At 32.3% G+C, this 13,051-nt stretch overlaps 1 protein-coding gene across 7 annotated transcripts in view; it reads right to left on the bottom strand.

Moving 5' to 3' along the window:
- Tcs6 (Threonyl-carbamoyl synthesis 6) overlaps positions 1 to 13,051 on the bottom strand; it is a 35,098-nt gene that overhangs the window by 14,442 nt on the left and 7,605 nt on the right. For all 7 annotated transcript variants that reach the window (XR_015040309.1, XR_004759410.2, XR_015040307.1 and 4 more), the window contains exon 2: positions 11,441 to 11,569. Coding sequence is in view for 3 of the 7 variants with exons in the window: in XM_035367732.2 (XP_035223623.1) it covers positions 11,441 to 11,569 (129 nt within the window). In the remaining 4 variants the exon portion in view is untranslated. The remainder of the gene's footprint in view (positions 1 to 11,440; positions 11,570 to 13,051) is intronic.

Raw genomic sequence — 13,051 nt, 5'->3', positions numbered from 1 at the left:
AACTGATCAGTAATACATATTTTTCTAAGCAAAATAACACATAATACTACACCAAATTACAGCTTACATTAATTAAGATTAACATTGTTATTTTTTTTTCAAATACATTAGGTGTAACAAAATTTAATCCTCCAAATAACATGTTCTTATTAATTAGAAAGTAACGTTTTTCTAGCTCACAAAATTCAGTAGGTGAAACAAATTTTAATCCTCCCAAAACTGGCCTTCACTTGAAATTATAAATAACTTCTCAATTTTTTTAACTGTAATATTTAATTTATATAAGTAATAACAATATACTGGTAGATAAATCACTATTAACTGTTCTGCATTAGGGAAAACTAAGAAAGAGAGAGAGAGAGAGAATATATACTTAAAAAAAATTTCACTCACAGATGGAAAACAGTTTTTCCTGATTAGCCGGATCCTTAGTGTCCAATCCACATGGAAATGAGCCAAGCCCATTTTTCTTTACTGTTCATTAGGTGGGAACCAATAGTCCAATTTAGAAGGATCTTTTTTCAATTCAATAACAGGTAGCTGAATAGACACCAGTTTTAGCACAATCACATGCATCATCGAAGCGTCGAGGCAACATTTATGCTGAATGTTTCGGAAAAAGGCTCTTGGAGATTAACCGGCGATTCAGGTGAAGAGAGAGAATCTGTGCTAAATTTTCTTGGTAGATTTTTTTCTATGCATCTCAAGCAGCTCTCAGTAAAAAGCTCTTTGTAGCTCGCACACAGTTCTCCATACATCACGCAGGGAAATGTTCCTTGCATCTCGCACAAAACTTTTAAATATCCCGCAGAAAAGAAAACGGTACCCAGTCCCTCTTGCACAGGAAGCCCGCAGCAGAGCAAAGCGCCCCACGATCTTTCTTTCTCTTTCACATCGCGGCTGCTCAAAATTTCACTCAAATCAAAATCCGCTACAACCATCACATCACCGCAGCCCGCTTGTACAAGTCGCTCGCCCCGCAAAACTTTCTGCTTCTCCTTTCCTTTTCGCTCAGAAATCTGAATCAGAATGATCTCTAGCCTGGTGCAAGCACCCAGGAAAACTCGGTTTCTCCGCCTCTGTGAGTTCATAGGCTTTCAAAAAAATCATAAAATTAAATCTTACCAATCCCGGAATTTTATGTTATCTAAATTGAGAAAATGACACACCCATGGCGAATCAAACACCAGAAAATCTGACAATGCAATCCGAAAACATCTGCACATATAACGTGAGAAAAAGAAATAGACCCCCCAACTAACAAGTGAAACTAACTTTTACGAGTATCCAATTACCAACCTACCCCACTGTCTTGAAGTAAGAAAACTGCAAACTTTAACAAAGCGATTTCCGTTTCCCACGCAAAGAAGAAAGTTTCCAACCTAAAACTCTGTCAAAAAAAAAATCGCCGCCCCTTAGAACTATTCGACTCTAAACGAGCAAAACACGTGTTTTCAACCCCCGTGAAAAAGGGGGGAAATGCAGCTGGACAGTGACCTCTAACCTCCAAAGAAGCCTATGCGTGAGAACGGAAATACAACCGCGCCCTTTTAACAGTAACACAATTCTGTCAACTTAAGGGAGCTTTGCCGTAAAGTTTAACAATATTAAATATTATACATTAATTTAAAATAAGCTCAATACAAATTCATTAAACACAGTAAAATAATATAATAACTAAGAATACAATATGCACAGTAAAATAACACGCAATAATTATATACAACAAAAAAAAAATACATAAGAATTTACATAACAATTCCCCCACGGTACGGAAAAAGAAAAATTTTGAGAAACAAGATTTTTCTACACACACCTTAATAATTGCATAAGATTAAGCATAACTGCAGAATATTATTACACACTTGGATGTAGTCACGGAGAACAGTGATAAGTACAACTGTTAAAAATTTACCTACACTTAAACCAACAAATTAAGAAAATTCAACTAGAACAATTTAAATACAAATCAATTTGTAACTACAAAGACAGCAAGAGTGAAGTGTCACTGATACCTTTAATTACTAACTTGGTAACACAATGCTCATAACCAGATACAACCAAACAACTAGTGAGTAAATAAATAGAAGCATTTAATATCCTAACCAACAACAGAAGCAAACAACAAGAACCAGAAAAAATTTATCAAAATAACCTCTAAACTGAAAGGAAGTACACACACGCAGAGAGAATCTCCAGAAACGGAATTCAGTAACTTGACCAAAATCTAAACCAAAAAACGTCTAACGCGTAACTAGAACATTAGGCAAAAAAAAATTTGAAAACTTAACTTGAACCAGGAAATGAAAATTCGGACCAGCCGAATAAATCCCTAAAAGCAAACCACTATGGAGTCACGCACTAAAACCGAAACTAAGAAAACTCTCAACAAGCGCATACCACCAACAAAGTGAAAACCAGCTAAATAAACTCGGAACTTTTAAAAAAATTCTTCAAAGAGCCAAAGAAAATTCAAAACAAATGTAAGGAATCAAAACTCAATAGAAATTCAATTACTGAAAAAAAAATCTAAACAAAAATTTGTCACCAGGACTACATCAAGACCGAACTGAAGCAAGTTAAAGAACACATATAAAAATTTCAAAATAACAAAAGGTGTTCAAAATACCCTTAAAATTTAAACCGTATGAAACATAAAAAATTTGTCTACAAAAGCTGTTTAGGGAATGTGCACTGATTTGAGAAAATGCAGTATTGAGCAACATCTATACAAAAACGCCCATAGTAAACAAACAAAATGAAACATACAAAACCCCAATTTAGAAAACGAGACAGCAGTCTGTTCAGGACACAAGTGCATGCTCTGCAATTATGAGATGCAGACTTTAGCATAAACACGAAAAATCTACCAAATAGACTACCAAAAATACCTGCAAGGAATAAATGTGAAAATCTCAAACAAGGAGGAAGTGTTTTAAAACTCAAAATCTCCAAAAAATAAACTCAAACTCAACTCAAAATCAATAACTCCACAAAATCTGTACACTAAGCTCCAAGTAAAAATCCACACTGAAACCTGGCAGTGTCTCTACCCAAGTATAAAAGCAACAAGAAGTCTTGTGAGTTTAAAACAATGGCAATAAACTGAAAATGCATAGCATAATACTAATGAAAAAAAAAAAAAAAAAAAACCATAATATCAAATTCACACAAAAACCGCTCCAGCAACCTGAAGTCTCCCAAATAAGTATTCATTCTCATTTCACACCAATGATCCAAACCAGCACAAAACTCAAATACCGAATTAGAATTAAAACCATAATTGTGCAACAAATTCAATCAAGAACCGAAATCCAGTGACAAAAAAATAAAAACTAAAAAAAAATCAAATAGATTACTCTTTAACAATTTAACTCACAATTAAAAACAATATTACACAACTTACTGTTAATTTCCTCACCAGACTAGCAGTTAAACAACCTGAACACCTACACAATGAGTATAGAAGAGTAATTATCCTAATTTCATAAATTTCACAACACAACAATATTCTACCTTGTCGTACAAAATTCTCATAACTCGCAATTCTAAATTCTCTTAAAACACTACACTTCTACCGTTTAACCATTTCTCACCAACAGTAATCACTAATCATCAAACTACAAAACTCAGAAATTAGGTGGAATCTCAATTACTACTTGTACAACTCGTTAAGCCAAACCACAACCACAGAATAATTGAACACACAAAAAGCTAAACAACTTCATCCAAGCTGATAATCTAAACAATTCCCTAAAATCTAAAAAAAAATTCAGTCAAATTTCTAAACAGACTATCGCTGGTCCCTCGCAACTTTACAAAACGAATGTGCATTAAAGTTAAGAAAGCAACTCAATTACTCAAAATAAAATACACATCTGTTGTACAAATTCCCTAATCCATTAACACAATTTACGAACTTAAAAAAACTTCACTGTTAAGTTAAAACAAACAATTGTTCCGACATTAAAAATAATTCACTAAAAATGGAACTAACCAAATCAAACAATTAAAATGCAGTTAACACAAGGAATTCAGAAAAATTCCATTACCATACCTTACTTTAAATTAAGTAAAAGGTGAGTCAGAGAGGTAGGTAAACGCAAACATAAAAATTCAGCTCTACTCAAAACACAGTATAAGCATAAACAAAATAGAAATTCAATACATAATTCAAAATACGCATTTACATACAGTGGTCTACCAGTCGCGAGGTCACGGCACCATTTGTTACGTAGAAAAAAAAATAATATTTTTACGCTTAACTTTTATCTCTTTAAAACTGACTGCTTGGTGCCGCGACAAAAAAAAAAAAAAAAACGAACAAACTAAAGCTAACTACTAAACTTTGTACTAAACACTTTACTTACATAATCAAAACCTTTAAAATCTAAGAGACATCAAAGAAAGATATCCTCCCTGGTGTTTTTGGTAGAATCACGATTAATTGACAAAAACAAAATTCGAAAACGCACTTCCACAACAAAATCTTTGCCAGGCTATCTCTCACTAAATTAAAACTAATTTATATCTCCAAAATGTAAACACATAAATTTCAATACAAAATCTAGAGATAGCCTTAAACCTTTAACATTTCAAATACCACACAGATCTCTTCAAAACACCGGGGAAAGATACAATCTCCCAATTAAGAAGTCTACTCATCAAATCAAAACAAAATCAGTAAACAGATCGTATAGTCACCAACACAAAAACTTATTTTTCTACTACCGCAATATAATTACCCAGGTTCGGTTGAAAAACCATGTTTCTGTTAGGATCACATGGGTGACCTACAGTAGACCACAATTAATACACAAAAAAAAAAACATACAATAATAAAGATAATAAACACATTTATTGACAATTCCCACACATTATAATTTAAGATAGCTGGCCAGACTACCCCTACAAAATCTTTTAAAGTTACTCATAGTTTTTCTTTTCATATCAATCTCATATTTAACATTATTCCATTAATACAAAAATCATCGTGAAACACGTCACAGTTCTTAATCATTTTAAGCAGGAAACCAAGAAGATTAAATTTATTTAAAAAGACTAATTTAGAATAAATCATATTGAACATAGCACTTAAACATTAAAACAAAGATTCACTTCCTCCAATTAGTTCAATTGACTTCTGACTATTAAACATTAAATAAAAAATTACTTTCTCAGCTAGAAATTTGGTAAAAATATTCAATTTTTATCTACTTAACATGTCAACTCTTGCTTTAGTATTAAACATTTCCAAATTTAAAAGGATTATGCATCAAAATAAAACACCAATGAAAATTAAAAAGCCACTCACGAAATCGGCGTACCACCTTTGAGAGACTCAGGGAGCTGCCCCGATCTAAATTACAAATCCCGAAACAATAACTGCCAAATCTTCATCGTTGTTTTCTGGAACTGGAGCCTTTTCATAGTTCCAGTTTAAAGTTTTCAAATTCCTCCGTTAAGCAGCACTTTCACTCAATCAACTTCCCGTTTTCGAAGTTCCACTGAAGATAAGAGAAGGAGGTCGAAACTGGAGACAAAAGACCAAAGCAGACCTCAGGCGATGACGACCTTCCATATTTCCTATAATCTAATACTATAATTTTTCTAAAGCAAAATAGATACTCCAGCACGAACGAGCAGTTCAGACTGTTCCACAAATGGGAAAAAGAAATCTCAGCAACGAAATTGAAAATAGGCCGCAAGAATTGCCGCCGTCAAACATGTCGAGCACCCACACTGTCTCGGACCCTCCGTACCCAGAAATCTCGGAGATAAAAACTTAACTGTATACCGCGGTCGACCACCGAAGAACCGCCGCATTTTTCCTCCGCTGCATCTCAGCACCTCACTGACCACGGCCGGCCCTGTAGGTGCCACCGTCAAAGAAGTCAACCCCTAAAGCTCCAAAAAACCTCTTAAAAGTCTTCTCTAAAAACCGCTTTTTTTTTTTTTTTTTTTTTTTCAAGTCCAAAAGGATCCCCCCTGCCATCCGTGCAACGGCTTAAGAAACCTCGGTTTACACACGCCAAGAAACACCTCAAAATTACTATTGGTTCAAACAACACTAAAATTAAAAATTTAGCCAATCTTAAGGAAACTTGGACTCCCTTTCACCAATTAAAAGAAAGCTAATAAATAGCCACTGAAATTCTCAGAAATTCAGAACTTTCTACAAGAAGACAGACCCTTTCTTTCCCACGCAACAGAAGAATGTTTCCAACCTATAATTCTGTCAAAAAATAAATCGCCGCCCCTTAGAACTATTCGACTCTGAACGAGCAAAACGTGTTTTCAACCCCCGCGAAAAAGGGGAAAAATGCAGCCGGACAGTGACCTCTAACCTCCAAAGAAGCCTATGCGTGAGAACGGAAATACAACTGCGCCCTTTTAACAGTAACACAATTCTGTCAACTTAAGGGAGCTTTGCTGTAAAGTTTAACAATATTAAATATTATACATTAATTTAAAATAAGCTCAATACAAATTCATTAAACACAGTAAAATAATATAATAACTAAGAATACAATATGCACAGTATAATTATATACAACAAAACAAAAAAAATACATAAGAATTTACATAACAGGACTTCGGTGATTCCGGATTATAGATCATCAATTTAAATCTGGTAAGATGGCATGCAGAAATGATACAATTAAAAATATGAAACCATAATTTATGAAATAAAGAGCAATTATGATTTAAAGGTTAACAAAATTTACAAAAAAAAAGCTTAACATTTATTTGTTTACTTTATTAAACATTTCTTTCAATGTAAGTTGTTCAAGTTGCTTCATTTTTTGTGCTAATACAGTCAAATACAGTCAAAAGTCATTAATTCAGACACACATAATACGGAATGACCTATAATCCGGACCTCAAAGCTACAAACTTTCTGCGCATGCGGCGTGTTACCGCATGCATGTAAGACCTTTACAGCTGTAAATATGCGTGTGCGCATGTGCAAAATACGTTTACGAATGTGTGTTTAATGTATAACAGACGGTATAAGTTCAGCTAAAATTAGCTAATTCAGTTAATGTTGCAGATTGCATTGTTCCTTAATCTTCGAATTGGATCCGGCTTATTATTTTTTGCAGACTGTTAGAGCAATTTTATAAAAGTAAGCTTGAACTTTCGATTATGTCAAATAGAATTTCTGATATATATTTACTTATATGTAAAGGATCTACAAAGCGAAAGTATGTTTCGAAGTCCATTAAACAAAAAGTGGAATTGCTGCAAAAAATGGATAAAAGCATATCCTTTGTTTCTCTAACCATTCCAAAATCTGTTTATCAATTTCACACTGCTTTGCCGGGGGGGGACACGTTGCGGCACGCAATGAACTGGAAGTTCATCTGTCAGCACTATCCTTATCTTCAGGGCAGATGTTTTTATTTTATTCAGCTTATAATTCCTTACTAAATGTAGTATTTCATCTCGATGTACTCCGTCTTTGATATGATTTAAATCAAATTCCTCGTCACTATAATTCACTTCCGATAGTGAAGAAAGTGACACAGAGGTTATTGAAAACAAAAAAATTTCGATTGACAAATTAGTCGGTATTCTCGACACAGCAATTATAGGACTTGAACAGCGGAACTTTGTAACTGAAGAAGAAATTATGTCTGTTTATAGAATTAAAGAGAAAGTATTATCACATAAAACGAAGCAACTTAAACAACTTACATTGAAATAAATGTTTAATAAAGTAAACCAATAAATATTAAGCTTTTTTTTTATAAATTTTGATACCCTTTAGATCATAATTGTTCTTTATTTCATAAATTACAGTTTCATATTTTTAATTTTATAATTTCTGCATGCCATCTTACCAGATTTAAACTGATGATCTATAATCCGGAAACGCCGAAGTCCCGACGAGTCCGGATTAACGACTTTTGAGTGTAATGTCATATGGAATAAATAAATTTTGAATACAGTACAAATGGACATCCATTAGTTGATTGATGATCTGGGCATCGTCATTTGCAAAGAAAAATTTCTGTTATATCATCTTCATTTATTACTACCTCTCCACATTTTTTCACAAATTTCATTAATTGGAAAATTCTGTTTTTTTTTTTTTTTTCCCCGTGTAATATATGAAAACGTTCAAATCACAATGATTATCATAAAGCTTAGCAGCTTAGCTGTTCACTAATCATCATAAAGCTTAGCTGTACACTATCAATAAGGTATTATCAGAGTGGCATTTAAAGACATATTGCTCCATAACATTCTCAGAAACCCCTAAAGAAACTTTGCAGATCATCACACACATTCTTGCTGATCTGCATCATGTCCCTTGTCAAGAGCTGAGTATCCCAATGAGCACAATTTTTTCGGTGTCATACTTGTTGGATTAGCTTGTCCTAGTGGTTGGAATAACACAAATCCTTTTGCCGCATATGTGTATTTCATGATCTGTCTCATAGTCATGCATTTGTCATTTGGATGGTTTTCAATGACTGATATATTTTCATCGGTTGTGACAGTTGACAATCTACCTAACTGAAGCTGGTCCTGGGTGTTGCAATCAACAATGCTAAACATCTGAAACACACACCATCCATGATAGCTATGAATCAACATCATTGTAAATATGGCAAAAAAAAATGTTTTAAATTGTTCTATTCTAAAACACATGCCTCTACAAAGCTGGTGAACATTATAATTTTTACCTTTTTTAAGTTGTAAATTTTGGTTTATTATTTTATTTATTGTTGTTGCTTATGTATTTAAAGTCTCTGCAAATGATATTTGTGCTGGTAGATTTTTCTCTTGTTACCAATGACTTAACTTTAAAAACCATACATACCTTTCTCGAGCGTTCGTTTGGAGTCTTCTTCCCATGTAAATGAATGAGTCCATGTAGTAATGATTGATAGTTCTTTTCTTTCCAATTAATAATATTGCTTATTTTACATTTAGAAATTCTATTACTATTTTACAATGTTTTTGAATTACAGAATAGGAATATTTCTCTTCGGAAAATGCAGAAACATACCTTCCAATCCACAGCTTGTTTACACATGGTATTTTGAAAGAAGAAGAATTTAAAAGTAGCAAATGATATTTCTATTTTCGAACCGTAAACTGTCGGCAGAAATTTTTATTCTAAAATATTTTCTACATTTGCTTTTTTCAAATTCTTTATCAAAATCATTACAAAAATATGTAAGCACTCTCTGTATTTTAAGCCAAAATCTTGCAGCAAACGAATGTGTCATAACACAGTAGGAGCAAATTTTGCAAATATTAAATGCATAAAATATTTGAGGATACTACTTTTTTTTTTTTTTTTTACTTCATGCTAAAACTTCCTACAGTATAAATTATCCAATCAAATACCCTGTTCTTCTAATAAATTTTGATATCTATAATGCATGTAAACAGGCAAAAATCATTAATTGCAAACCTTTTAAAGTTAATCACTTTCTACTATACATATTGTATTAGTACTTCGAATTTAAGCCAAACATTTTATTCAAGCATTTAAGACGTAGAATTAGGGTGTGTGACAAATTAAAAAAAGAATAGCATTTTATTGCAATCAATATCCAACTAGTCAGTGATATATTCTGGTATATTACTAACTGATGTGCAATTCAAAAATCATGATTAATGCTATGATATGCTCTGACCCAATAATTAAGATGAGAATTCCAAGTTTTGAAAGTGATAGTATATAGGAAGAATAAATCATGAGCAGGCTTCATGAGCATTGCAATGAGCAGGCTTCTCTGGCACATATTCTTAGGTGTTTGGGTTTGACCTGCGATGACCTGGTTAAGTTTCCTATGCCAGTCTATGACTTTTTGAAGATGAATAAACTCGTGGATCTCGTCTAGCAGAAGCTGAACTTGAGGATTAGCAACAACAAGAAGAATAAATCAAGAAATTCAGTAGCTTATACTATAATGCAATGGTACTTATACATATAATACAATAAACCACAATACATTCTCAATAAATTCAGTAGCACATATTGGTACATATTTAAGTAGATAAAAACTTTTCCTATTTTCCAATGCCTATTATAAAATGTCTATTTGTCTCTCTCTGTCTTTTTTTTTTTTTTTTTTTTTTTTTTTTTTTTGTGTGTGTGTGTGTGTGTGTGTGTGTGTGTGTGTGTGTTACTACAGTCAAAAGTCGTTAATCCGGACTCGTCGGGACTTCGGCGATTCAGGATTACCGATTTTTCCGGATTATAGATCATCAGTTTAAATCTGGTAAAATGGCATGCAGAAATTATAAAATTAAAAATATGAAACCGTAATTTACGAAATAAAGAACAATTATGATCTAAAGGGTATCAAAATTTACAAAAAAAAGCTTAATATTTATTTGTTTACTTTATTACACATTTCTTTCAATGTAAGTTGTTTAAGTTGCTTCGTTTTTTATGTGATAATACATTCTCTTTAATTCTATAAACAGACATAATTTCTTGTTCAGTTACAAAGTTCCACTGTTCAAGTCCTATAATTGCTGTGTCGAGAATACCGACTAATTTGTCAATCGAAATTTTTTCGTTTTCAATAACCTTTGTCACTTTCTTTGCTATCGGAAGCGAATTATAATGACGAGGCATTTGATTTAAATCATATCAAAGACGGAGTACATCGAGATGAAATACTACATTGAGTAAGCAATTATAAGACAAATAAAATAAAAACATCTGCCCTTAAGATAAGGATATTGCTAACAGATCAACTTCCAATTCATTGCACACTGCCGCGGCGTTAAAGATAAACAAAGTTTAGATAAACAAAGGATATGCCTTTATCCATTTTTTGCAGCAATTACACTTTTTGTTTAATGGACTCCGAAAGTTACTTTCGCTTTGTATATCCTTTACATATTAGTAAATATATATCGGAAATTCTATTTGACATAATCGAAAGTTCAAGCTTACTTTTATAAAATTGCTCTAACAGTCTGCAAAAAATAATAATCCGGATTTAATTCGAAGATTAAGGAATAACGCAATCTGCAAAATTACCTGAAATAGATAATTAGATAATTTTAACTTAGCTTATCCCGTCCGTTATACATTAAATGTGCATTCGTAAACGTATTTTGCACACGCGCAGACGCAAATTCGCAGCGGTAAAGGTCTTACGCGCATGCGTCAATGCGACGCATGCGCAGAAAGTTTGTAGCTTTGAGGTCCAGATTATAGATCATTCCGGATTATGGGTGTCTGAATTAACGACTTTTGACTGTATTATCTTCCAGTTTTAAAATCCTGTATCAAATATTTATCTTCAAATCTAAAAGAATAATCTGTGTTTAAATTTGAATGTGGTTATTTTTATTATTTTTTCAGTTTTCCAGTTTTAAAATCCTACAAATTAAACTTGAAGTAATACAATACATTATAAATATATCTTTTTCTGAATAATATTCCTATTTTACTTACACAACCAAGTAATTATCTCTCACATTCAATTCTTTGATGACACCACCACGTAATGGCTCAGCATCAATCCGTAAACTATTGTACGCCACAGTAGCTTCTTTAAATGTTTGGAAAGGAACTTCCATATGGCTAATAATTTGTTCAGAGAAATCATTTCTGCTATTGCATTTCAATTAATATTAAATATTATGCACAGAATTAGCAAAAAATAAGCATACTAAAAGTATTTACTTTCAGCCATTATAAAAAAATCTAAAATTAAATATATATATATATATATTAAAAATGTCTTAAAACTGCTTAATTTTTTTCACATTGTTCATACAAAGAACTACTAAATTCTTTTATTTTTCCAATATTAAAAAGTTATTGTTTATTAGATGAATTATATTAATTTTAAGTTTCAATAATCAGTTTCCCATCCCCTCCAAAAAAAGTAAAATAGACTTGCTCAAGACCTTTCACATACATAAAAATCTTTAATGATCTAAATCAGCGTGGTCCAACCCACGGCCCGAGGGACACATGCAGCCCTTTTATTCATTTTGCTGGCACTTGCCTTTCTTTACTGGAAAAAAAAAAGTGTTAATTAAACATTTGGAAAAACAAAAGACCCTTATTACTGTTTTAAATAATAATTAATAAACATAAATAATTATATTAAATATAATAATTAAATAATAAAAATTATAAGGCTCAGACAATGAAAACTGTTGTAAATATTATAAATTTAATAAGGGGAGGCAAAGCCCAGAGACACAGAGCATTTATTGCATTTGTGAACAATCTGGATGCTGAGTATGATGACTATTCGGTACTTTTCCATTTTGCCGGTGCAAACAATAAAGTCGCCAATAACAGTACAACTGATGCCAAATGAAAAATATCTTCGCTGGTAACCTTTTATGCTTCATTTTCAAAACAAGTCACAGCCATTTCTTATCAGATTGATTATTTCTTTCAATACTGGCATACAATTACATAGAATTTTTACAAAATAGTTAAATTTTATGCCCTAGACCATTCGCAGTATTTAAGTCAATTAGCATGCAATCACACCGCTCACCGGAAGGCGAAAATATAGAAAGGCAAAATCAAGGGTTAAATTCATCAATTCTAATGAGAATGCACTAGTGAAATAAAGCACTGCAGTTTTACATAATTTCTGAATAAGCTATTCGTATGAATTGAAATAATTCTTGCATTTAAACTATTATTTCAAATTAAGATTTAACATGAAATTAATGCAGATAATTACTGAGAGAGTTAGATTTTCGTAGCGTAGTTTACGTGAGATGAATCACTTGGGGTCACGATATAAGAACCCGTGAATCAGGATGTTGAACCATGAAAGCATAGTAAATTCTTAAATTAATGTTTTTTTACAAATTTATTATCTTTATTTATTGGCTTTTTACAAAATTTTAAACCATATTAAAATCAAACCATATCAAAATAAAAAATTCTTAGAATTAACATTTGTTAAAATTTTTATGTGTATAATGTATGCTGTCACCAAGAAAGTCTGCTTGGCGAGATTTGCGCTGACGAAACAGAAAAGTACCGACATTTCATTGTACAGTCAAATATGCTGGCTAAGGGCTGGAAATT

This window comes from Stegodyphus dumicola, chromosome 3 (genome assembly GCF_044657685.1).
Source record: "Stegodyphus dumicola isolate Sdum_Otavi_A_Nest chromosome 3, ASM4465768v1".
Taxonomy (NCBI): Eukaryota; Metazoa; Arthropoda; class Arachnida; order Araneae; family Eresidae; genus Stegodyphus; species Stegodyphus dumicola.
The sequence above is the reverse complement of the archived record's forward strand: the minus strand, read 5'-3'. Positions and strand labels throughout refer to the sequence as shown.